This window comes from Malaya genurostris, chromosome 3 (assembly GCF_030247185.1).
Source record: "Malaya genurostris strain Urasoe2022 chromosome 3, Malgen_1.1, whole genome shotgun sequence".
NCBI classification, from domain to species: domain Eukaryota; kingdom Metazoa; phylum Arthropoda; class Insecta; order Diptera; family Culicidae; genus Malaya; species Malaya genurostris.
Window position 1 is genome coordinate 61,334,165 of NC_080572.1, and position 24,846 is coordinate 61,359,010.

The 24,846-nt window shown below is 34.3% G+C and overlaps 1 protein-coding gene across 50 annotated transcripts in view; it reads right to left on the reverse strand.

Annotated features, from left to right (window-relative positions):
• Positions 1 to 4,179: 4,179 nt before the first annotated feature.
• The window catches only part of LOC131436005 (cell adhesion molecule Dscam2), a 148,364-nt gene continuing 127,697 nt past the window's right edge, over positions 4,180 to 24,846 (reverse strand). For 49 of the 50 annotated variants that reach the window (XM_058604380.1, XM_058604384.1, XM_058604375.1 and 46 more), the window contains 6 exons: positions 24,616 to 24,726; positions 24,370 to 24,550; positions 21,370 to 21,504; positions 21,101 to 21,112; positions 20,444 to 20,501; positions 4,180 to 10,894 (listed from right to left, as the gene is read on the reverse strand). In XM_058604380.1, the coding sequence (XP_058460363.1) occupies positions 10,810 to 10,894; positions 20,444 to 20,501; positions 21,101 to 21,112; positions 21,370 to 21,504; positions 24,370 to 24,550; positions 24,616 to 24,726 (582 nt within the window). In that variant the 3' untranslated portion in view covers positions 4,180 to 10,809. The remainder of the gene's footprint in view (positions 10,895 to 20,443; positions 20,502 to 21,100; positions 21,113 to 21,369; positions 21,505 to 24,369; positions 24,551 to 24,615; positions 24,727 to 24,846) is intronic. The other variant, XM_058604412.1, reaches the window with a different exon arrangement.

Sequence of the window (24,846 nt, forward strand, 5' to 3'; positions counted from 1 at the left end):
ATGTCACCATTTGATTGGGAATATTTCTGCGTATTGATTTGGATGTTCATAGCCATGTATTTTTAATTGTATATCATTGAAATGTTGATTAATAGCTAGCAGTGTTTTATTTTGTCTGCAAAAAATCTCCAGCATACCGGATTTCCCTGCCATAGTCGACGGTTTTGAAGGAGTAAGCGATATATCAAAGGGAAAGCAGCGCTCTGATTGGTCAATCGATGCCAAAGCGAAGCTGTTGGAAGCACGCGAATCTATAAATATAAGCAAAATTATAGCTAACGTTTCAATTCCACTCGTAGCATGCTAGAGGTAGGTTGTTGCTAGACAGCAAGACAAAAAGTGCCATAAAACGATTTGAAGCTTCAATTGGCATGCTCTGAGCTTGTGTCATGCAAGATCGGATGAAATTCCATGTTATGTCGTTTCGCCTGAGAAATTGACAACTACCCCTGGGTAAATTTTGAATGCATAAGATAAATTTCTAATTTATATAAGATGAAATCGATTGATAATGAGAAAATTTTTATCGCTTCAACCGAAATCGCAGAATGGTAGTGATGGTAGAGAAACGCTATAAAAAATACTGCTTGCATACAAAACTTGAACACAAACTTATGAACTAAGATATATTGCGTCGGCTACAAAACAAATACAAATCACGACAAATAGAGTCTATATTCTGGGTTCGCGTGTTCGGTTTTGGATCCTAATAAAGTTCAATCTAAGCAGACTCTCGTGCATTTGCGAATTTAAATGTGTGACGATTGATTGATCTATTTGATTGTAGTTCATTAGAAATTTTGGTTGCCTTGTTCCACATCAATGGCTCGAAAAACCCCATGGGGCTGATTTCTTTTTTAGTTTTTTGAAATTCTGATCATTATTGTTCGATATAAAGCAACGAAAGAACTCATTTTTTATAATAATGAACGTTGTCATGAGTCTTGCAAATGAAAATAAAACATCATAACTGATTTTGTTGTTATATTATTATAAGTTTTTACTTTCAACAGTTTTCATTTGTTAAATATCTCAAAATAACACAATTGTTATACATATCAGCTGTTGATATACATACTTGTGTTATTATTTAGTTATGTGCATCTGATCGGGTATGGGTTTTGAAAATTATAACTGAAGCGTTTGATAAAGCCCAGCATACTATTTGCTTTGTTTTTTTGTTTTGATCATAGAGGTTTTAACCACAGACTAACAGACATGACAGCATGAGTAAATTCTTATAAAAATAATTTTTCGTGATGCACTAGTTCCACCTATATAGTACTGCGCGAACTATTTACTATCTGTACACCCCTTGTGTTATGTAAAAGTTTTTTTACTAGTTGGTTTCCCCTCGTTTGTCAACACCGATCAGCTGCTTGCAGGGATGCCTGATTTCATCAAAATATTCGAAAATGAATCGTCACAATAAATTATTGGATTACGTTGATAATATATTTAACTTTTTCGCGATGTTGGAAGGTAACCATTTATTTGACTCAACGTTGTTCATCTAGACTATTTTTTATTGTGTTGGTAGTTTTCACCCGAAATTAAGTGGCGGCAGACCAGAAGCAAGTAAGTATTGTAACAAATCGGGTTCAATTTTGTATTGCGTTGGAGGATGAGAAGTAAGCACAATTATGTATATAGTTTAGGCAATATGTATTAAATCTGTATCCTGCATGAAATTCGCATGGACGTATACAAATCAATACGTTACAGGTAATTCTGTAGGAATGGCAACTCTGTTGGTGAATGAAAAAAATAAACACAGTCTAGATGACAGACAGGATGTTTTTGATAGGGTAACGTGGCGCCATCATGACACATGTGAGTACTGTCCCAAATAAAGAAATATTCGAAATGACCGTTAAAATGATTGAAAAATGTAATTTGAGTGTCCTGTCTGTTAGTCTGTGTTTTAACCTTAAGGTCATTCACCTCTTCGGACCAGAAAAACCTCCTGATCCTATGTGCGGGGGTTGGGAATCGAACCCAGGTGGGCTGCGTGAAAGGCGTCGACTTACCCAACACGCTATACCCGTTCCTCAATTTGCTTGGTTGATTATTGTATTGTAATGTTCCACAAATATTAGCTTGGAGTCCAAGATTACACCTAAATCTCGCACAATTTTACTTTTTTCTACTATTTGATTTCCTAAAAATATGTCCACAAAATGGGTTTCGTTTTTCCTACTGAAAGTTATTGAGTTACATTATTTTACATTGAGTTGGAATTGACTTTTGCAGCACCAAATGTGGAATAGATTGATTTCGTTCTGGAATAATACAGCGTCGTTGATATTTATAATTTCCATGAAGAGTTTCATGTCGTCTGCATATATAAGCACTTTTAAATTTTAGAGTATGAAGTAAATGTCGTTTATATGTAAAATGAAAAGAAGAGACCCTAGGTGAAAGCCCTGAGGTACGCCAGAAGTTACATTAATAATAGTTTATGTTTTGGCAACGAACTAATTGCATACGATTCGTAAGGTATGATTCAAGCCACTCCAGAATCCCATGTTCTTTGCCATATTTTTGTAGTTCGTATAGAAGTAATGGTGTGTCAGTACGGTCGAAACCTTTACTAAAGTTGGTGTAAATAGTTTCTACACGGTTGCCGGTGTCCATTGCGTTCAAAGTGAATGTCACAAATTCTAGGAGATAGTTGAGCGGCCTCTGAAAAAGCCACTCTTTAGTTGGTGGAAAAGTTTTTCGTTTACAATTTTTTCAAATAGTTTTGGAATGTAAAAGATAATGGCTATTCCACGGTAGTTCCGAATGGTAGGTTTTTGAACCAGATTTAAATATTGGTACAAGGAAGAAGATTTCCATGCTTTAGGAAAAGTACATTTATTAGTTGATAAGTTAAAAAGTATTTGTAGTGGTAGTGTAAATTAAGATTTTTTAACAATATTGGTGGTATACTGTCAGGTCCAGGCCCTTTTGCGGCGTCTACGTTTTTCAGTGCTGTCGAAATGTCATGTTCTGATAGATAGTTTACAGAGATGGGGTTGGAAAATGCAGGTATGAAAGAAAAGTATTCACGGTCACGGTCAATTTCTGAACACGATGTATATACTTCTTGAAAAAACTTTTCTCGAAGATGGCTTGATCGATTTTCACAAACTTAAATTCAAATGAAAGGTCTTGTCCATACAAAATTTGGATCTGACTTCCGGTTCCGAAATTATGGGGTGAAATGTGTAAAAAATTATGAAAAGTGCACCAACTTTTTTCGGAGATGACTAAACCGATTTTAACAAACTTAGATTCAAATGAAAGCATACTATTTTTTTTTGGATCTGACTTCCGGAGTTATGGAGTAAAATGTACAAAAAATGAAAAAAAAAATGAAAATCCTCTGAGATGGCGAGCCCTTAGACAAACTTAGATTGAAATGAATGGTTTTATAGTCCTTCACGAAACGATCGAATTCTATCTGGATCCGACTTCCGGTTCCGGAATTATAGGGTGATTAGTGTAAAAATTAAAATTTGTAATTACTTACTTTTCTTAGAGATGGCGTGACCAATTTTTACAAACTTAAGTTCAAATAAATGGACTTATGGTTCTTCATAAAATGTCTGAATTTCATCTGGATCCGACATCCGATTCCGGAATTATAGGGTAAAGTATGTCAGAAATGATATACCGTTCATTAAGGCGGCGAAACAAAAAAAACGAAAAAAAACTTCTAAACTGGCCTCAAGACTACTTCCATCGGTAGTTATTATCAGTAGATGGCCAAACAATACAATTCCGGCAATCCTGATTCCTGGTTTCCGAACTCCAACTCCAATCAACTACTTCAATTGATCGTTTTTATCAGTAGACGGTCAAACAAACCGATTTAGGATGTTCTTTCAAGATTCGAAAAAAAATATTTAGAATAATACCACAGTAGTATATGATAGTATGATTGATATGGCAATGGCATCATTTTACGACTAGGTGGATTAAAACAGATTTTTTTTCTTTTAAGCTGCAGAATTCGTTAAGAGGACAAGACAATTTTGCGAAGAGAAACTGTTTAAGATTTTCTTCGCTTCAAGAAAATTGTGATACACTTTTTGTGTCACCGGAATTCGGCTGCTGGTGAACCGAGAACCTTATTCATATTTCGGATATTGCTATTTCTTTATTTCGGATCAGTTCAAAAGACAAAATAAATAAACTTTTTCCATTTTTTTATTGATTATTTTTGAATTTATATTAGAATGGAGTTGCGTTTGTGTATTCGTACGTGTTCCACAATCTTACGTTATCCTTTCTTCGGTTTTTTTCCTTTTATTCATTTTGTTCCTTCAAATTTTAATTTAATTGCTAGTCATTTTTGTCAAGATTTTTTCTTTTTTCTTTGTTTTGGTTATCTTGTTGCATTTGACGTCATAATAAAGCGAGCTCATACAACTACATTCAAAATGATGGGTTAAATTGTGTTTTGTTTTGCTTGTTTTTCATACCGTCGTTCTTTATTTATGCATGACTTCACATGTACCAGCAATAGTAGAGCGTTGGATTTGACGTAAAGCATAAAACGGCTGTTCGCAATCTGCTAGTGGATAGCTATATGGCTTTATCGACCATTCAGTTACTAAAGTTTGGTGTGTAATAGAATGAACCATTGGTAGATTATTCAATTTAAATCGAGCCGCAATTTTTAAATTCGATGGGAAAAGGAATCAATGGTTTTTTAATCAGAATCATTGTTTTTAATTTGTAGAGAAATTAAAAGTACGCGACTTTTTATCCAAAAATATCTACCAGTGTAACATCACCTATTTAGAATCAATCTTCTCTTGCTGCTAGTGGGACGCATAGATATTTACGCGGTTAAGCAAAAGGGAACGCAATACTACATTTTTGTACACAATTGCATGTGTTTTGATTAGCTTCCTTTGTATCGAGTATTGTTTGTGTGATGTTTGTTTACCGCAATTTATGATTTATTCTGATTTTCATTATTTTTGGTTCGGTTTGTGCGTGGAGATGTGTATGTCCTGTTGTATCGGTTTAGTTAATGAACGAAGGGAGGAAGAAGTAAAGTTTATGGCACTCGAGTAAGACATACAACGTTCTGGGAATTGCAGCGCGCTTTGTGTTGTTTTTTACCTTTTTTCTTCTTCAAATGGAAAACTGCAAATATTGACTAGAATGAACTTATTATCGAAAGTAAGAAGCAAACTTGGGCAAACAGTTTACCAAAACCAATGCTATTTAGGTGACATTGATGAATGGGATGTTTGTTTCAAATTATAAGCTCTTCATCATTGGCGGATATAATGTTTCCCTAATGTTTCTAGATATTTTTTTCCAAATAGTTTCCAACATTGGATTTTCGTATTTTAGCTTGTATTTGTCCAAACAATGTTTAAGTGTAACTTGTTATCTATAATTTTGACTTTGTTTTATTCAACATGGTATTTGTTTTGTAACTTTTTTTTTTATTAGGTGGAATACACTGTATTATGCTTTTTGGATTGGCTTAGTTTGCTACGCTATGAGTGAGTACCAAATGTGTTACAATTACGTTACATATTTTGTATTCTTATAATTTTGGTAATCGCAATAGTCTTTAGTTTTCAGGTTTTTGAAATAATTTGTTTAATCACGCTTTCTCAGATCTTTTGACCAAAATAGAAGATGATACTCCAAAGTACAGAAATACAATTTATACAAAAAGTGGAAAATGGAAAATCCATGAAACGAATAGTGGTACCGAAAAATTTCATCACACATTATAAAAATTTGTTCCTATTCACTTACTTGACTATGTTCAATAAATTACAAAAGTGATTCGTTATTATTTGTGTTAGTTTATAATAACTGAGTTCGAGAGTTTCTAGTGTATATGCGTGTTAATGGTTACTTGAGTAGGAAGTATTATAATCGTTTACAGTAACTTGTAGTTATTTTATTAGTTATATATATATAAACATACCTAGCAAAAAAGGATATCATTGTTTATATAAATGCTTTTACTTTTGTTCGTCAACCATTTCTACTGAGCACCGATAAACGACGCATTGTTTCGCATTCATGGCGGTTGCCTCAAGACGGAAGATAGAGTTTACTGTTCACTCGATTTGCATTGTGCTTTATCTATACTATGTCTACTGGCACAAGCAAAAGCACTAATCATATGGTATTAATAGAAAAACGAACTAAAAGCGAAATAACCGATATGCAGAAATAATTAAAGGCGGCGAAAAGTCCCTTTTCACAACCATCAGACTCTACAAGCAACTAATTTACGCTACTCTAATCCGGTTTTAGTGCCGACTTTGTCCGTATTTGAACGTAATCAGACAATCTTTACCTATTATACCTCGATCTAGGACCAATGTAAGACAGAAATCGTAATCGCACACGATAGTATTGTGTAGATAGTGAACCCTTTCGAAAGTGAATGAAAATTCTATCAACTACGCCAACTAGATAGTAAGAAAACTATTTTGAACAAAGCTCATTAACATAGCATCCGTAGATTTCTAATAGTACACTGAAAAAAATAGGTACTATCAATTCATATGTAAAGAGCACTTCAGTTTAATATGCTTTTATCATTTCAATCCAAAAACAAGTGAAAATATTTTTTCTGTTGCAAATTTAGTTTCTTTCCCGTTTAGCCTAGATGTGTTTTTCCTTTGAATGTGATGTGTTTTACTATTGAATCGAATCACATGTGTTAAACGGTTCATTTTCAAGTGGAAATGTAACGTTCATATGAAATTCCATACAGAATCTGGCAGAAACGGTATATTTTATCGTTTTGATGTGCATGATTTCCACAGAAATTGCATAGTTTTTACACTTATTTTATAAGTTAAGTGTAATTTTTATGAATTTAATGATTTTTTTTTTCAAAAGGTCGCATCAGTAAACGACAGTTTCTCTTTATTAACACTGGCTGCTATTATTTACCAAAATTTTATCAACTTCAACTTGTAACCAGAGTTGCCCGGTCTGCAGATTTGTCTGTAAATATGAATATTTCTTAATGAAGCTGCAGACATGGTTTTGTCACAGACTTTCGAAAATCAAGTTTTTCGCGGAAATTCGTAAAAATTTCCGACTTTTTGAAAACGTCGCAATGTGTATTGTTTTGCACGATATACCAGTTCCGTGCATCATTTTTATTTTTTTGAAGTCTGCAGATTTTTTTGCAGATTGCAGATCTGTGTATTTGGCTAAACGCGTTGTCTCTTTATGCATTAGATTGCCAATTGTACTCGAAATAAAGTCAGATGTGCTTGTAAGATTAATAATCTCTATTATACAGATTGTTCTCATTTTCACAATAGGCATACATCAACATTACATACTCTTCTGAAGTTTCCAATTTAACCTAACTCAATTTCGACTTCAATCGTTTCAAAACTCTCCAACTTTTGTGATCGAACTTAGATAAGGCTACGATCCTGCATCATGTCTACAATTCGCAAACATGATCAAAATAAAGCGCTGGAAATTGAGGCTCTTGCTTGTTTAATCGCTCAAAAAAATTGAATTTCAATACTATATCGGCAACCCGAAATTCTGGAACTAGATATTGAAAAACCGAAGTTCTCCACATCGAGTTTTAAAATTTCAATGTCGTTTTCCATCGAACCGCGATCTTGTCCGTTTGACATTTTTTGTGTTGGCAAAAAACGTTTTTCTTTGACACGTTCATGCCCCTTTAACATTTCTTATCATTAAATGATCAGAAAAATTATTCCTATATTTGGAAAAATATTAAGGTATTAAGATCATGTGCCATGTATTTATGTTGCTGCGAAGTGAACGAAAGCCGTATATCGAAAGAGAATTCTTCATGGATATATTGTCGAATGCTTTCAAAGCTGGATTTCTGGTGCATTTCCGTGACCACATATTTCATTACACAAGCATCGGTGCTAAATAAAAGTACGATTTGGTGTAAACTGTACAATAATAAATGACAGTCTTCTGAAGAGGGAGCTCCACTCGCCATTCTGAGAGAAAAACATTTTGGATCTGTGTATGCTTCATCGAATTTTGATTTGATTGATTTTCCAAAGACGTTTTCGTTTGAGAAAACTGAAACTGACCCGGGGTAGTTTCATCAAACAAACACTTTTCACGGAACAGTGTTGGGTTCGCACTTAGTAACGGGAGTGTGAGCAAACCCGGTACAAAAATCGGGTTCGAAACTGAATCGAATTTCAGTTCAATTACGTTGAAACGGTTGAAAATTGAGGGATCAAGATGTCGATAAAATTGGCCCGAATGCAGTGTTACCAAATATTTCCGTTAGAGGCATAAATTGATGATAGAACAGCAGCTATTGCTAGCAAATTCACTGTAATCCGAAGCACCGTCACAAGAAGAGAAAGATTTCGCTTTTTCCGAGTAGGGAAGCAACCAAAGAGAACACAGAAACAGAATCTAATGGTCAAAAGACGTGCCCCAAAGTTTTGCAATAAGGTCTTACAAAAAATGAAGAATGCATCCTTATAATCGACGTTACGTATGTAAAGATGGATTATGGGTAGCTTTCTAAACTAAAGGTAGTTTTTGTGAAGAACAAGACTGTGCATTTCCAAATGTACAAACAGGAATGCCTGAAAAAATGATGCTTCTGTACATTAAAGCTCACAGTGGACCTGCAAAGCTTTGCCCTGATTTGGCAAGCCGTCAGCGGAGAAACGTTTCAGTAAACGTTTCGAATCCAGAATATGATTACTGGTAATTTAACATTATTTCATTAATATAGCTCCGAGATAAATCAGCTATTTCTGCATCCAGATATCAAATGACTCATGTTTTATATGATTAAATCATATTTTTTGTTTGAACTTTTCGATCAAGTAAATTTATTTATCATGTAATACGTTAGTGTTTACATAACTATTCGGTAGTTTCGACAGATCAAAACGAAAAACCGTTTTAATAAACTGATCAAGTCATTAGTATTCCTAACGGAAACTATATCGTGAGTTTCAGTTTTTTTTGTATGGATAAAACGGAAGCAATCCAAAACTCTTGTTTCGAGTTCCATCATTGGACAACAACATAAGATAATTCTGACAGGTAGAGAAAAATTGCCGAATAAGTACTAACCTTGGGTAAGTTTGGCGAAGTATTCCACTGGTGTCACTTTCCACACAATCCTATCGGAATATTGACAGTTGAGTTTTGTTTAAAATTTTCTTCACATTCGGTTATTTTAAAGAAACATGAAGGGCTATATCTAATACATAACATACATACCACACAAGACGCTACTAGGAAACGTTGGCTACGCGAAAGCTTTTTCCAATCTACGTGGTCATGTTTTTTTGTTTCAATGCTCTTTTCTTTTTGACGATGCTCCAATCGGTAGAAAAAATTGAGCAATCAACATTTCGTTTCTGTTATGTCTTGTTTGGGTTTCATATTTGGTATTTTCATTTCTCACAGCATTTGTTAATCCTAACGAATTTTACGGTAAAACCTTGAAAGGTGTGCTGAGTACAGTAAATCATATGACGAACTTGAAGAAAATACTTAAACACTAACGATATGCTCGCCAGGAAGCAAAATTAAAGCTCTTTCTTACTTATTAAAAAAAATTCATAATCATCGTAGAACTAAATATTTAAACGTTCGGATAAAAGTTTATTCATAGCTGCTGCGCGAATAGCGAATAAACAATTTAACTTTACTTCTTTTTTTGTCCATTTCACGTACTAAACTAAGGCTTGTATCTTGTATCGAATCTTCGTCTCAAGACAACCATTTTCCTACATCTGTTATCGGCGATGGTGTCATCATCACACAGGGGGCGGGGTTTGGTAAAATCTACCATCGAACCTTAATACATTATACAATAATTATCGCTCGTAATGGATTCAGGGACGTTTTCACATAGTCTTTTCTCACACAATTTCTCACTCGTTCCTCACAAGTCGATAGCAGATTTTCGTCTTGGTTCTACTTTCTGAAGTGTCCTGTTCTATCTTCGTATTATGCGCACATGTAAATATGTGTACTGTTTCTGGTGGCCAAATATTCTTCGCCCGGTTCATGTCGTCTTGTGGTGCTGATGGTGGTGATATTAACTTTCATCGTTACGTCATCGTTAGTATTGTTTTTTTTTTTATTAATATTTGATTGATTTTATACCCTCCCGTCTGTCGCTTAATCGTTTAGGTTATTGGAAATTCAATAAAGGTAGCCGTCTGTACTGTAAAAAGTAGTGCTATTTACTTAGTGTAGTCGATGATAGCTTTTTTTTGTTTTGTTTTGTTTTGGATGTTCCAGTAAAATTGGTTAGATTTAGGACTAATTTTGCTTATTATGCTTGTTTCGATATACATATGAGCGTTGTAAAAGGAGCTTTCGTCCAAGGTGCAATCACAATCCGGTGACACATTCTCGAATCGCTTGTAAATCATAATCTTAAAAAAAGCAAACAAATATCGTCGTAACCTAAACCTAGGAATACACAATGCGCAGACTGAGGTTTTTCATACACAGTAGTAACACATCTATAGACACTGAATCACGAGTTTAAGAATAATTGTACAACAGACAATCTGTCCGGATTTTGACGGCGACTTGAGGCGGAGAGTTAAAGGTAGTTTGATGATGGTCGTATTCGCCATAGCGACAGCGCGGAAGTTCTCCCGTAGCTCCTGGTCGTGCCGCAGCTATTTTGTGATGTGAGTACATAATACATGAGAGGCACTCGGGAGCTCGGGATTCAAACTTACAGAATGATGGAATTTGGATGTCGGGGAACTACTACTGGTTGATCATGATTGGCTGTCTAGCTGCTGACGAACCGCTTACAGATTACACTGCCATAGTATCGTAGGCTGTGAGTCCTGTACCGGCGGGGGCTGCTGTTTGTTTGGCGTACTTGGGTTTGACTTCGTTTCTACAATGGAAAATATGCGTCGATTGCGTATTGGAGCATAGGAATAGAATAGAAATAATGAGGATTAGATTAGTCAACTAGCAGACAAACACTACGTTGTGGGGCGGCTTCTAAACTATTGGCACTAGTATGGGTTGTGTTCGGGTTGTGCTCAGTTATCGGGAATTTGAGGTTTTTTGCATTTTTGCAGGATAAATTCAGAACTGATTCTGTGCAGGGTTGCATAACCTCTTGTTAGCGCAAGTTGCTGATATAGAAACTTATACGAGTGATTGGTATCAGTTTGCAGTGTTCAAATAGTTTTAAATATTAGTAGACAATGTTCTAACTAGACCTTAGTAAAATGTTATAAACGGTATTTTCACAGTGAACAAATCGCAATAAGCTAAGCTAATGTATATGAAAGAAACGTGACAATCGGCAAAAATACCATTTAGGCTGGGTTTACAAGGAATAAATGTGATTACCAATATTTAAATTTAATTGTCTTCAAATCAGTGTTTAATTTTCCACTGATCGTTGTGCTTAAATTATGGTTATTTTGTTCCGCTCAAATTAACGGAGACTTTAACACTTCAAATACCAAGCCCCAAAAAAAGTTGGAACGGTAACTTTGAGCTGTCATAGCTCATCTGTTTTAACGAATCTCAATAAATTTTACACCCTCGTATTTTGTGAAGTTCGTAGATTGATTCAAAAACTTTGTAGGAGATGATTGGTAAAGAAAAACCAATGAAAACTTGATTTTTCCCGGTTTGTTTCACGCGCTCAATATGCCCTATCTGCTTTCCTATTTTCTTTCCTTTTCCATATACGTCGCATAGAAAATATTGAATGCTTCGACTTTACCGAGTCATAACTTTGTTGTTAGCCAACCGACCTTAAAAATTTGTTCACCATTGGAAAGGTACTACTTCCAGAAATAAAATGCACTTAAAAAAAACGAAAAATAGGGTTGACTACCCAAAGTTATAATGAAAACTGTAGATAGATGACCTAAGAAATGGTGAGACTTTTTACAATGATTGTAAATATCTCGAAATTAAAAGCGATGACCTATATATTTTTACACATCATTCAATTGCTAGTGATACCAGCTACAATTTTCGCTCAACTACCATTCTTGCACTATCAAAAGAAAACCTTAAAAAATCGATGAATTTATAAATATATATGAATTTTTCATTTTTTTTCACATGTTTGTATATAACTCGAAAATTAAAGCGATGACATGTGCATTTGTCTACTTAAATGTCATTACCAGAAACAATGTATTGATGAACAAAATTATATATCCGTTCAAAGAATCTCAAGAAATTTGGTACAAATACAGAGAAATTTTTAAATTTTATGATATATATTTGTTCATTATTTTAGTTGGAAATTTATTACGAACAAAATTTATAAAAAAAACTGAAACTTGGATTTCACTGACAGTCTTAAAAATTCTGGTAAATATACCTAAACTCTAAAAATAATTATATTTTTGAATTGCACAAAAGATCTAAACAATTTTTATGCACAACCCAAACGCAATTGATAACTACTAAAATTTTTATTTTGTTTTAGGTTTGCTGTAGAATCTCAAAAAATAGGTGGAAGATCGGAAATATTAAAATTTCCTAGTTATACTGCATTGCACAGTGGTCCGGATCCACAATTTAGAGGGACAAAAACATTTGTGGCTTAACATTATACTTTAGAGCTATGATGTCTTCAGAAAAAATGATCAGTGAAAGATAAGCCATATTTTGATGTACATGGTATTAGGGTGGCTCTTATTATAAAGGTGATCCAAAAATTATTTTGCGGATGTGTTGAGATAGAGGACTGCATCCTTCGGCAAAATTGTAGATAAACTTATATCGAGCAGCTTTGCTGAAGACACCATTGTGGTATCTCCAATTGTTTTAGTGTTACAGCTATTTTTAAAGAGCAACTCAGGGTGTGACTAGAAAGAACAGATATTTTACTGTAGCATTTTTATTTTTCACTTTTCGTATTAGATATTTTTGAACATTGTTAAAACAAATTTTTTGATGACTGTCGCCTTCAGGTGGCGTTTTCTGAACCGAAGTTATGAACAAAACTAGTTCAAAAATGGGTTATTTTTAAACTGCTGTATCTAATATTGAGGCAAACGAAAAAAAACCCGTTTCTTGCATTTGACAGAAAATACTTTCGAGCATGTTTATAAAAAAGGCGGAACATTTTTTTTCTAAATTTTTGAAATGTGTTCAAACATTGGGTTTTTTCATTTAAAAATACTCTAGTAACTGAACTGTAAGGCATTTATTAGCTACATATAAAAATAAGGTATTTTTGTCTTCTAGTGTTAAAACTAATTCAGGTGCATATTCGGGAAGATGAAGTTCACTCACGTTTTTTGTTACTCTATTTGATAATGTTATTACAGAGATTATCTTACTTTAAAAGCAATCGTTTGAATACATCCTCCAGATTCACTAAACGATTGAATTTCCCTATACTTGTGTTTTGAATAATATCGACTTTCTTGCGCTTCCTCACCGAACGTCGAGATCATGAGTCCTCTCGAACTTTTTTTTAAATCGACTCTCTGGGACTTTTAATTTCAAGATTTCCGAAATCGAGCGTCGAGTTCTGGTGTTATCTCGACGGTGTTATGGTGTTATGTAAATCGAGCGTCGAGTTCTGGTGTTATCTCGACGTTTCAGGCAATTCTAAGATATTTTGCATAAAAAATAAATTTCCGATTTCGGTGAATTCAAAAAAAAAATCTTATCGTTTCATACAATTTTAAGATATTTGAAAAAAAATTGTCGATTTAGGAAATTTCATGCAAACCGGTGATTTTTCAAAATGGAAAATTATCAAACTTTCACCATTATCTTTACGCTTCGTCTTAGACTCGTCAGTGCATAGCAGTTTATGTTGAACTATTATGCCACCTGCAGTTCAACATAAACAGCCGAGGCTAAACCGAAACGTAAACATAATGAAATTGGTTATGTACCCTAGCACAAACAAGGTTAATTCTTAAATAAGTTCCAATGTCGGCCGGCACCACTCACCCACCTACTGCTTTACGAAATTAAGGATGATTCCAATATATTGGCACCCTACTGTTTAATTATACTACCATTATAATTAAACACTAGGGTTCCAATATTTTGGTATCCAATGATAAAAATCCAATCACAAAAATTAGTCTATGTTTTTGATTCATATACAAAAGTAACATAAGTGAGGGTTTCATTCAGTAAAAAGCATTCAAACGAAGAGGTTGTTTTTCGAGACAAAGACAACTGTAAGCTGCAGGTAGATAACCTGTTGGTGCTAATCGCAAAGGCTGCTGCAAAGCCAATATTCGGAGCGATTCCAGTTTCAGAAGTACTTTCATGTTTTTCAAAAATCAAACAAAACTGTTTGAAGAATACCTTTTTTATGAGAATAAGAGAGATAGGAGAATGGCATCCTTACACCATTAGGTGGATAAAAACAGGTTTTACTTAATTTCGTGAGATTTTTTGTGCTAAATTCGTAAGTCTACTTTTTTTTTAATTGTAAATCAAGTATATGATAGATTTTCGAGTGGAATTTACAAATAGAAAATTCAAATAATTTTCGCATTCTGTACATTCCGAAATAATTCTAAGTTTGTGAAATATAAATTTTAATATTCTGTCGATTATAATTGATGTCGAATAGGATAGCCGAAAATTTAAGATATATTATTTTGTTATTTATTGCTTGTAAAACAAAAATCAAGCAATGTATTATTTTTAAATTGTAGTTGTTTTCTTTTGTCATGGGTTAGTATATAAAATTTTTATATTTTTAGGTTCTATTCCTTATTGTATAAAGCCATTGAAATTATTTAAAGTTTTTGTATTATCACAAAACTTTTTTTATCGCATCTCTATGAAATAGATGAAAACAACACGGATGGCAATTTTAAAATTTTGAAATTTCCGATCTTCTACCGATTTTTTTTAGATTCTACGGAAAATCTAAAACAAAATCAGATTTTTAGTAGTTATCAATTGCGTTTGGGTTGTGTATAAAAATTGTTTAAATCTTTTGTCCAAATATATAATTATTTTTAGAGTTTAGGTTTAGGAGTTTACCAAAATTTTTAAGATTGTCAGTGAAATCCAAGTTTCAGTTTATTTTGTAAATTTTGTTCATAATAAATTTCGAACTAAAATAATGAAAAAATATATGTCAACTAATTTGAAATTTTTGTTTTGATTTTGTTTGGCAAAATTTTCCCAATAATAAAAATTCCCTGAATTTGTACCAAATTTTATGAGATTCTTTGAACGGATATATAATTTTGTTTATCAATACATTGTTTCTGGTAATAATTCCAATATTTTGGAGTACACAAATGTACATGTCATCGCTTTAATTTTTGAGTTATATACAAACATGTGAAAAAAATGAAAAATTCATATATATTTATAAATTCATCGATTTTTTAAGGTTTTCTTTTGATAGTGCAAGAATGGTAGTTGGGCGAAAATTGTAGCTGGTATCACTAGCAATCGAATGATGTGTAAAAATATATAGGTCATCGCTTTGAATTTCGAGATATTTATTTTATTTCTGGAATTTCTTTCCAATGGTAAACAGATTTCGAAAATCGGTTGACTAACAACAAAGTTATGACTCGGTGAAGCTGAAGAGTTCAATATTTTCTAAGCGACGTTTATGCCAAAGGAAAGAATATTGGAGTGCAGATAGGGCAACGGGAAAAATAAAATTTTCATTGGTTTTCCTTTACCAATCGTCTGCTACAAAGTTTTTGAATCAATCTACGAACTTCACAAAATTCGAGGGTGTAAAATTTATTGAGATTCGTTCAAAAGGTTTAGTTAGAAACACTTTTTTTGAAGCTGCCCATCTTATAACACATGGACGGTTGAAAGGGAACTTAATAACATACCATGGGACAAAATTTCATTGAATTCGAAAGAGGTGTTCTTTTTTGGTGAATTGACTCCAAATTTTGAGAACCGTAGCTTAATTTTTCCAAAATTGATCTAGACCAATCTTCTTTAGAAAAGAAATTTTTGTGTTGTTGATTTTCTTCAAAATAAGTCTCATTTTTGAATGAAAATACTGAATAATTTAATAATTGAATTTTACTGTGAAAAAATCGTTCTTAAATATTTGAAGTCAATTTACAAAAAAAAAACGCCATTCTTTATTTAAATGATATTTTGACCCAGCAATTGTAAAATGGGCGTTTTGAAGGAAAAAAAGTTTTTCTAATATTTTTTTCTAATCTAGCACTGATACTTTCTGCAAACATCGGGCAACTAGCAATGAGGTATTCCGTGAAAATTTCTCACTTGTTAAGATTCATTGGAATCTTAGATGATTATGACTTTCAGATTAGTTTAGTTTTTAATAAAACACACTGGATAAAATATTCAGTTTGAACAAGAAAGGGTTTTGGTTTGAAAAACTTTTTTTCTTTGAATATGCCCATCTTGCATATTGTATAATCGGTTGGTAGGGAACCACCTGTCTTGAGACAGAACTTCATCAAAATTGTTTGATTTTGTTTTTTTTTAATTTTTAAAATGAATGGTTTTCAGTGTAGAACTCGATAAGGAATTTTTGCCGTATTTTATTTGTTTTAATCCTCACTTAAGGACTTTTTTGATCTTTGTCATTCAGGTCCGTTGAAGGTATAGATACAATTCATTTCTGTTATGCACATTTCATTACATTTTTTCATAGATTTATTTTTTTGTTTAAACTGTGTTTGCTCTTTCTTGGTCATCCGCAAGAGCTTCACGCATGTTTGCTGTTAGTATTTTTATTGAAAACTGGCTGATATTGTGGAAATCATAACCTTTTTTTGTAAGATTTTTCATTTTCGACAATAATTCTTTGAAAAAATTAATTAAAAATGTTTAGCCCTTTTCAAACGACAGTCTGGATAAATTTAGGAAAAATAAAGAATGCCAAGTGACTTTTTGGAACAAAATCTATATGTCCAGAATATGTCTAGAGCAGAGATGCTGAATGTCACTATCAAGTAGCAACTTTGCACGACGAAGATTGGAAAGCTTATGCCACTGGACTGCTGCCAACCAGCCTCTACCAATCATCATATATTGAGTGTCTGATAGCCGATCTGTCATAACTTAAGTTCTCTTGAAATTCTTCTTGCACTCGCCAGGACGCTCATTGATTGCCGATGCGATTGATATTATATTCATTTCCACTGCTTGATTATGTTGTGACTAAATATTAATCAAGCAGCATAAAAATTGAATGAAATTCATTTACACCAATAAACTCCGAAGTCCGATGACTGTTTGCAAAGAACAATGGACTTTATCAATTTATGTTTATGTTAGTACTCTCATGGAATTTTTTTACTTCAACAGGGAATAGGAGAATGAGAGAGAAAACAAAAAAGTCGTCTGTCTTTGACTGAGTATACTTCTACTTGGTCATAGAACTATCGAGTATCTCATTTGACAGACACTTTGACCGTACCGTGACTGACAATTTGCAGCTCTGGTCTAGAGAAAAATTTTCATAACATAATTATTTTATTAAGTTTCGGGAGGGGTTTAAACTATTGCGCACATTGGGTTTAGAGCACGTGCTGATCGGGAAAATTTTCAAGATAGCACCGATTGCCAGCGTTTCGCGCATTATAGAAACAGAATAGGACGCATGACTTCGAAGACTTGCAGCGAAAACCGCTTGACGTCGAAATTTCGCAGAGAAACCGAGTAACCTTGAACAAGTTTTCGTCGGAACTCAGTATTTTAATTTTTTTTAAATCGGTTTGTGATCGACTACGGCATGTCTATTAGTTCGGCAAAAACGTTCTTTTGTCATCATTAATTGAGCGTAGAATATATTTTGCTTCATTATTGTATAAAATAATTATCACAAAAGCTCAAGTTGGGGAAAGGGAGTGTTTTGTAATGCTCAGTTTAATTTACAATAAAATAAACATCACGGGTAAAAATACTTGTTTCTAGTGTTCCTCGACGCCTTTACCTGAAAACAGGCAGTGAACCCTGTCTCGTAAGCTCGTAACTTTATGACTTGAAGCAATATTACAGAAAAATTGGAGTGAACAATGTGTAATATTTCTGTCATAGCGACACGAAAATTCAAATCTCATGCTATCATCAAAAAACTTAGGTTTTCGTAAAGCTCTTTCTTCGATTCGACAGTGCATAACAGGTTACACTGAACTGTTATGCCACCTAGATAACAGATCGGCTGAAAAGTTCGTATCGTTTCTATGAGAGGGCGCCACTAGAATTAAATCCATACCATTTTCAGTTAGTACCAACCATCAAAAGATACGTGTATAAATTTGACAGCTGTCTGATTATTAGTTTGTGAGATATTGCATTTTGAGTGAAGCTACTTTTGTTATTGTGAAAAAAATGGAAAAAAAGAATTTCGTGTGTTGATGAAACACTACTTTTTGATGAAAAAAAGTGCCGCCGATACCAAAAAAATGGCTTGATGAGTGTTATCCAGACTCTGCACCGGGCGAAGCAACAATTCGTAAGTGGTTTGCAAAATTTCGTACTGGTCATATGAGCACCGAAGACGATGAACGCAGTGGACGTCCAAAAGAGGCTGTTGCCGATGAAAACGTGAAAAAAATCCACAAAATGATTTTCAATGACCGTAAAGTGAAGTTGATCGAGATAGCTGACACCCTGAAGATATCAAAGGAACGTGTTGGACATATTATTCACGAATATTTAGATATGAGAAAGCTTTGTGCAAAATGGGTGCCGCGTGAGATCACAATCGATCAAAAACAACAACGAATTCATGATTCTGAGCAGTGTTTGGAGTTGTTATAACGAAATAAAACCGATTTTTTTCGTCGATATATAACAATGGACGAAAAATGGCTCCATCACTTCACTCCGGAGTCCAATCGACAGTCAGCTGAGTGGACTGCACGCGATGAACCGAACCCAAAGCGTGGAAAGACTCAACAATCGGCCGGTAAGGTTATGGCGTCTGTATTTTGGGATTCGCATGGTATAATTTTCATCGACTACCTTGAAAAGGGAAAAACCATCAACAGTGACTATTATATAACGTTATTAGAGCGTTTGAAGGACGAAATTTAAAAAAAAAACGGCCTCATTTGAAGAAGAAAAAAGTTTTGTTTCATCAAGACAATGCACCGTGTCACAAGTTGATAAAAACCATGCTGAAATTGAACGAATTGGGCTTCGAATTGCTCCCTTATCCACCGTATTCTCCAGATTTGGCCCCCAGTGACTTTTTTCTGTTCTCAGACCTCAAGAGAATGCTCGCTGGTAAAAAATTTAGAAGCAATGAAGAGGTAATCGCTGAAACTGAGGCCTATTTTAAGGCAAAGGACACATCGTACTACAAAAATGGTATCGAAAAGTTGGAAGATCGCTATAATCGCTGTATCGCCTCTGATGGCAATTATGTTGAATAATGAAAACGAATTTTGGAAAAAATGTGTGTTTCTATTAAACGATACGAACTTTTCAGCCGAACTGTTAAAACACTGTTTTTTCAACTTTTATCCAACATCTACAGGTTGAGTTTGAGTATACAAATAGTGAATTCTAATATGAACATGGTATTTAAGTCTCGCATAGAAACAAAACAATTCAATGACCAAAGAGCCCAAATGCAAAAAAGAGCTTTTCATTCTCTTTGGATTTCTACGGAGTCTTCAATATTAATCGAAAGCGTGTGGTTTTTGCTTTATGCGAAGAGTTTATATAAATAATATAAATATAAAATCATTCTTACAATTCGCGAAAGAAAACGTAAACGAAAAGAAACTGTCATTTGTAGTTGGGCCCTTTGGTTGTGGCACAATCGAATTCTCTGAGAATCGATTCTGTTATCTCTTTGGAGGAATACAATACTTGGTGTTTGAAGCATATTAAACCTCACATTACAAACTTCAAAAACTAGCGAAGATTAAGTATCAGCTCAGCTTGGCAAAACGATACCAAAATTGATTAAGTTTTTCGTACACGTTTAGATACAAGTAAACTTACAACTTTTCGTAATGTACCATAAGAACAGATTTTGTTCATGCTCAACATTGAAATTAAAACATGTAAAAACAGTAAACCAATTTTGACAAACAAAACGAATAAAAATTAATCGTTGGAAAGTGTAAAAAAATTGCAAAGAAAAACACGTGGAATAAGTAATATGTGATCATATCAAACCTGGTACCTTGTTCAATTGCCTAGAGATGGAACGTTAGTAACGAAACTAGATACTTCACTTAAAATGGTTACTTACACTGTACCCGTTTTTGTGTGCGAATGTTATGATTTATGCAATATATACAAAACCCATCGATGTTGAAATAGAAGATAACACCTAAGCACCCGTTCATTTGCTTACTAAAACTACAGTGTTAACACAGGGGTTAGCAGGATTCAATGTTGATCTAGCAATCGGATCGCTAAAAGCTACAGATTCAAACGGGCTAAAGTGCCGGGAAGGGGGGTGGTTGATGGTCATGCGTGGAGGGGTGGGACTTGTAGTAGTTACCTTTTCAGTAATTTTTCAGTCTCCTCGGCATTGAGGGCATCGGTGGATTTCTCCGTAACTGGAATTCAATGTTTCATTGTTTTGGTATTCAACGGACAATGGAAGAAAAGAGTTCAATTTAAAACGAAAATCGATAAGGAAATGATAAACATGATAAAAATGGTAAATGGCAGGATGAAAAAATATGGCAAACGAAAATTAGTTTGATTTCCCGGAGTAAAAACAATAATGAAATGAAAACATTAAATGACACACAACATGCTCTTGAATGAAAGTACAAACCAGATGCAATTAGTCGGACATTATTCACATACACACGCACACACGAAACAGAAGGGTTTAGAACATTCATTATACATTAACCGATTAAGTAGATTCCATGAATAGTTTGGCTAATTTGAAGTTATGAGTTTTGATACGTATGAGCAGAACTGCCTTCAATGGCAACAGGTTATGTTTTTTATGGTGAAGGGGTGGATGTTCTATTCTAGTTGGGGGGCATTCCAAACTATGATTTGTCAGAACATAACACGGATATGCATGATGATGAATTATGAATAGAAGATGCGACCAACTACATCTCCGTTAGAGATTAGTTAGGGTAAGTTTTCATTCAGGAACGACAAACGAAAGAATGTTGCATTTGCCGGAACTCACCCTCGGTTGTTTCTTTTAGGGGGTGAGGCGAAATCGGTGATTTTATTTATTTCGAATTATTCAGTGGATTGATTTACGCGATAAACCAGTGTGAGGAGAAGATAAGATCGAAAATGGAAAAAGAAAACACCTCATTAGCACGTGAGACGTTCGATCAGCGAATATCTGATTTGATTATGAGTGGATGAATTCATGTCTATCACAATTCGGGCTATTTTGAGGCGATGGAAATGAACGGTCGCGTTGCAGCGATGAAGAAGATAACTTACCGCCATAGTTGCCTCGCGGTCCGTTGTCTCGGTCGCATTCTGCTTCCGAAATCTCGTTACTTTCTTTGGAATCGTTGAACGATGAATTACTGGTATCGTGGTTCCGTGGCGGTGGCGGTGGTGGTTCCGGGGAACCTGTTGGAAAAGAAAAAGAAGATAAATGTATCAGTTTGGTACTAATTATAAAAAAACTGTAGACTGAAATCGATAGAAAAATTGATGTTTATATCATTCAACTAGATGCGAACAGATTTTAGGGAATTAGAGAAATATGTAAGGGAGTCGCAATACCGTAGCTAAGCAATAGTTTTGCACATAAAGAATTGATGACGAAGTCTGTTGAAATCAAAAGTCCACAAAAGGCATGTAATACCAAGGCTATGCTTTCTGGATCACGACGTTACAACATCTTCGAACCGTCAATTGGGTTCTTTATCGTGATGCCAAAAATGAACAAGCGTTAATCCTTGACCGCTCTGCAGTACTGCCTCTTTGTATTTTGCCTTATTTATTTATTTAGATTTTTAGTTTCTTAGTAGTACTCGTTACCATTTCAGGTGTAATAATAAAAACATCAAAAACAATCAAATTTCCAGGAACATCCAAAACTGTCAGTTCCATTTCATGCAAACAATTTGCATCTTCCACCGCTTGTCGACGATACGATTTAAATAAACATTTGCTGGAACAGTTGAGGTTTTCCTCTTCGAGTTACCACAACTCCTGAGCTTTTTAGGGTTTCGTTCTAGATCAGTTTGAACTCGTAAAACATATGATTTATACAATGATGAATTCAGTTGTTGTTAAACCAAGTGGCCTTGCAAGCCATCGACGATAAAAATTTAATAGATTTCTGTCATTGGCTTAGCATCACAAAGCTGGTTCCTGAAGTTTATGATTGTGATGGTGTTATCAACAATATGTTAAGCTACGTTCACACCATTTTTATGCGCATAGTATATGATTATAATTAATTTAATTTTAAAATTTGAAATGTAAATACATTCGAAGCCCGGTAAAATTTCGTTGTATTTAATATAAATATAATTTTAACTTTACGTACTCTCTACAACCTTTAATTTGACTTTACTTCGAATAGGAAATTAAATCTTGCAGTTCGATTACATACCTACGAAACCGTTTACTTATGAAGAAAGATATGAACACAGCTTAAACACAGCATCTGACCAGTGTTGACAGCGACAAAGCGCCAAAGAACCAACAATTTCGGTTTCAAGCAAGTGTTATGCAGATGACAATCGTGGGGTGGATATAGTTAGCTGGGATCCGGGGTGGATATAGTTAGCTGGGATTTTCTATGGTACTCAGTGAAAAGATAAGATAACGATTTTAACTCTCAGATCAGAAAATTTCAATGATAAACGAGTTTGTAGAACATAAAACCCTCTCTAAACAAAATAAAAGATCACTGCAATCCATCTAGTGGTTTGCTAAGGCCTTTTTATTTCCATTCAGATAGTCCCATTTCCTTCATTGAACTAGTTCTGGACAGAAATTTATGCAGAACCAATAATTTACAGATTGCTTCTGGCATTTCACAAAAGTATGCTTTAATGCTTACACTTGAACTTTATCATTGACCCATTTGCAGATTTCAAACGAGTCGATTTCTGAAAAATGTGTGATTTCTCGGTTACGCCATTTATACGTTATATATATATATATATATATATATATATATATATATATATATATATATATATATATATATATATATATATATATATATATATATATATATATATATATATATATATATATATATATATATATATATATATATATATATATATATATATATATATATATCTGGGTTCCGCATAATTCATATGAACGTTGTCTGTGACCACACTGTTGCTTTGAAATTAGCCCAAGTTAGTCTAAAGTAGGTCAGTCATCTCTGTCTTGTGTTGCTACTCCGTTATTACCCAGGACCAAATGAGGATGCGAAATGTTTTTATAAAGCAACATGCTCGCACGTTGTTTCATATTGTGCAAAATGAATTTGAACAATTAATCTATTTTGCACAATGTGAAATGCTGGTCAGATTTGCTTGTAAAGGGAAGGATTGTTGGTACAATGCATTTGCTACAACAAATTCAGAAATCCCACATGCAACACATACAGAGAAAGCGTGTTAGTATGTATCCTAATAACATTACCATGTATATATTTCTCTGGCTACCGAAAATGCTCTAACATTTTTATCGCGTTATGTGTTAATATTCTTGTTGGGGATACTCAAATCGATTAGCCATTACTTATGACTTATCATCGTGCAATTCCGGAAGTCGGATTCGAACAAAATTCAGGATTTTTGTATGGTACCAAAACACCTTTCATTTGAATCTAAGTTGGTTAAAATCTGCCAAGCTATGAACACTTTCCGGTACTTCTGGAATCGGAAACCGGGAGCCAGGGTAGCTGGAAACGGTTTGTTTGGCGTCTACGAACAATGGTTATAACCAAGTTTAGATAATTTTTCGAGTTGTGCTTTGCCACTTTAAGTGACGATATAAAATTTTTAACAACTCTTCACACTAATTGCGGATCGCCATTAACTTGATTCATCATTTAATTAGTTTTGGTAAAAGTTTTACCAAGTTTAAAATAGAACTCAATGTTGGCTCTCATCCTGGTTATGGTCAAGATCCAGGTCTTGGACCAAGAATTGAAGATGGATTTGGACTGACCTACGACCTATCATATTACTGGTCAAGATTCGGATCCTAGTTTTGGATCTTTACCTATCATATTATTAGTACAAATAAAGAAAATTCCACATCATGAACCTAAAACTGGACCAGAATCTGAACTTAATATATTACCGATTCCCGTCCAGATCATGTAACTAGAAACGAATTGAGACTTGGATCGGAGAATAGCTGTATTCGTATAGCTAACCCAAAATGACGAAAATCCATTCGAGTATGAACAATGAAGTATTCCCTGAAAAATCAAACATAGCAATCACTTACCCACGCTGCGACGTCCTACAGATCCTCGGGATCCATAGTGATCGTATGGGGTACCATAGTTTCCGCCGTATTGCGATCCATACTGGTCTTCCTCTGGTGCGCAGTTGGCCGGATCGTCATATTCCGGACCAGGTCCACAGTACATCGATCCTCCTTGAGAGTTAATGCGAGTGTAGCGTCTCTGTGAATGATCAAAAACTCAGAGATGCAATTGATTCAATTAGTAGTACCAACACTCATTCTTACATATTGATCCTCCTCGGCGCAGTTCGCTGGATCATCGTACTCAGGAGCCGGAGTGTAGATGCTACTCTGTCCTCCCTGGCTATTTTTGCGTGCATACCGGTTCTGACGTGGCTAGAAATAGGTAAGAATCATTATTCATATATGATGCGATACGTTGAAGGCGCGAGTATTTTCTTTACTGAAGCGGGGTTAGTTTTGCGGTGTAAAACCCTACGGGGATTATCGGCGATC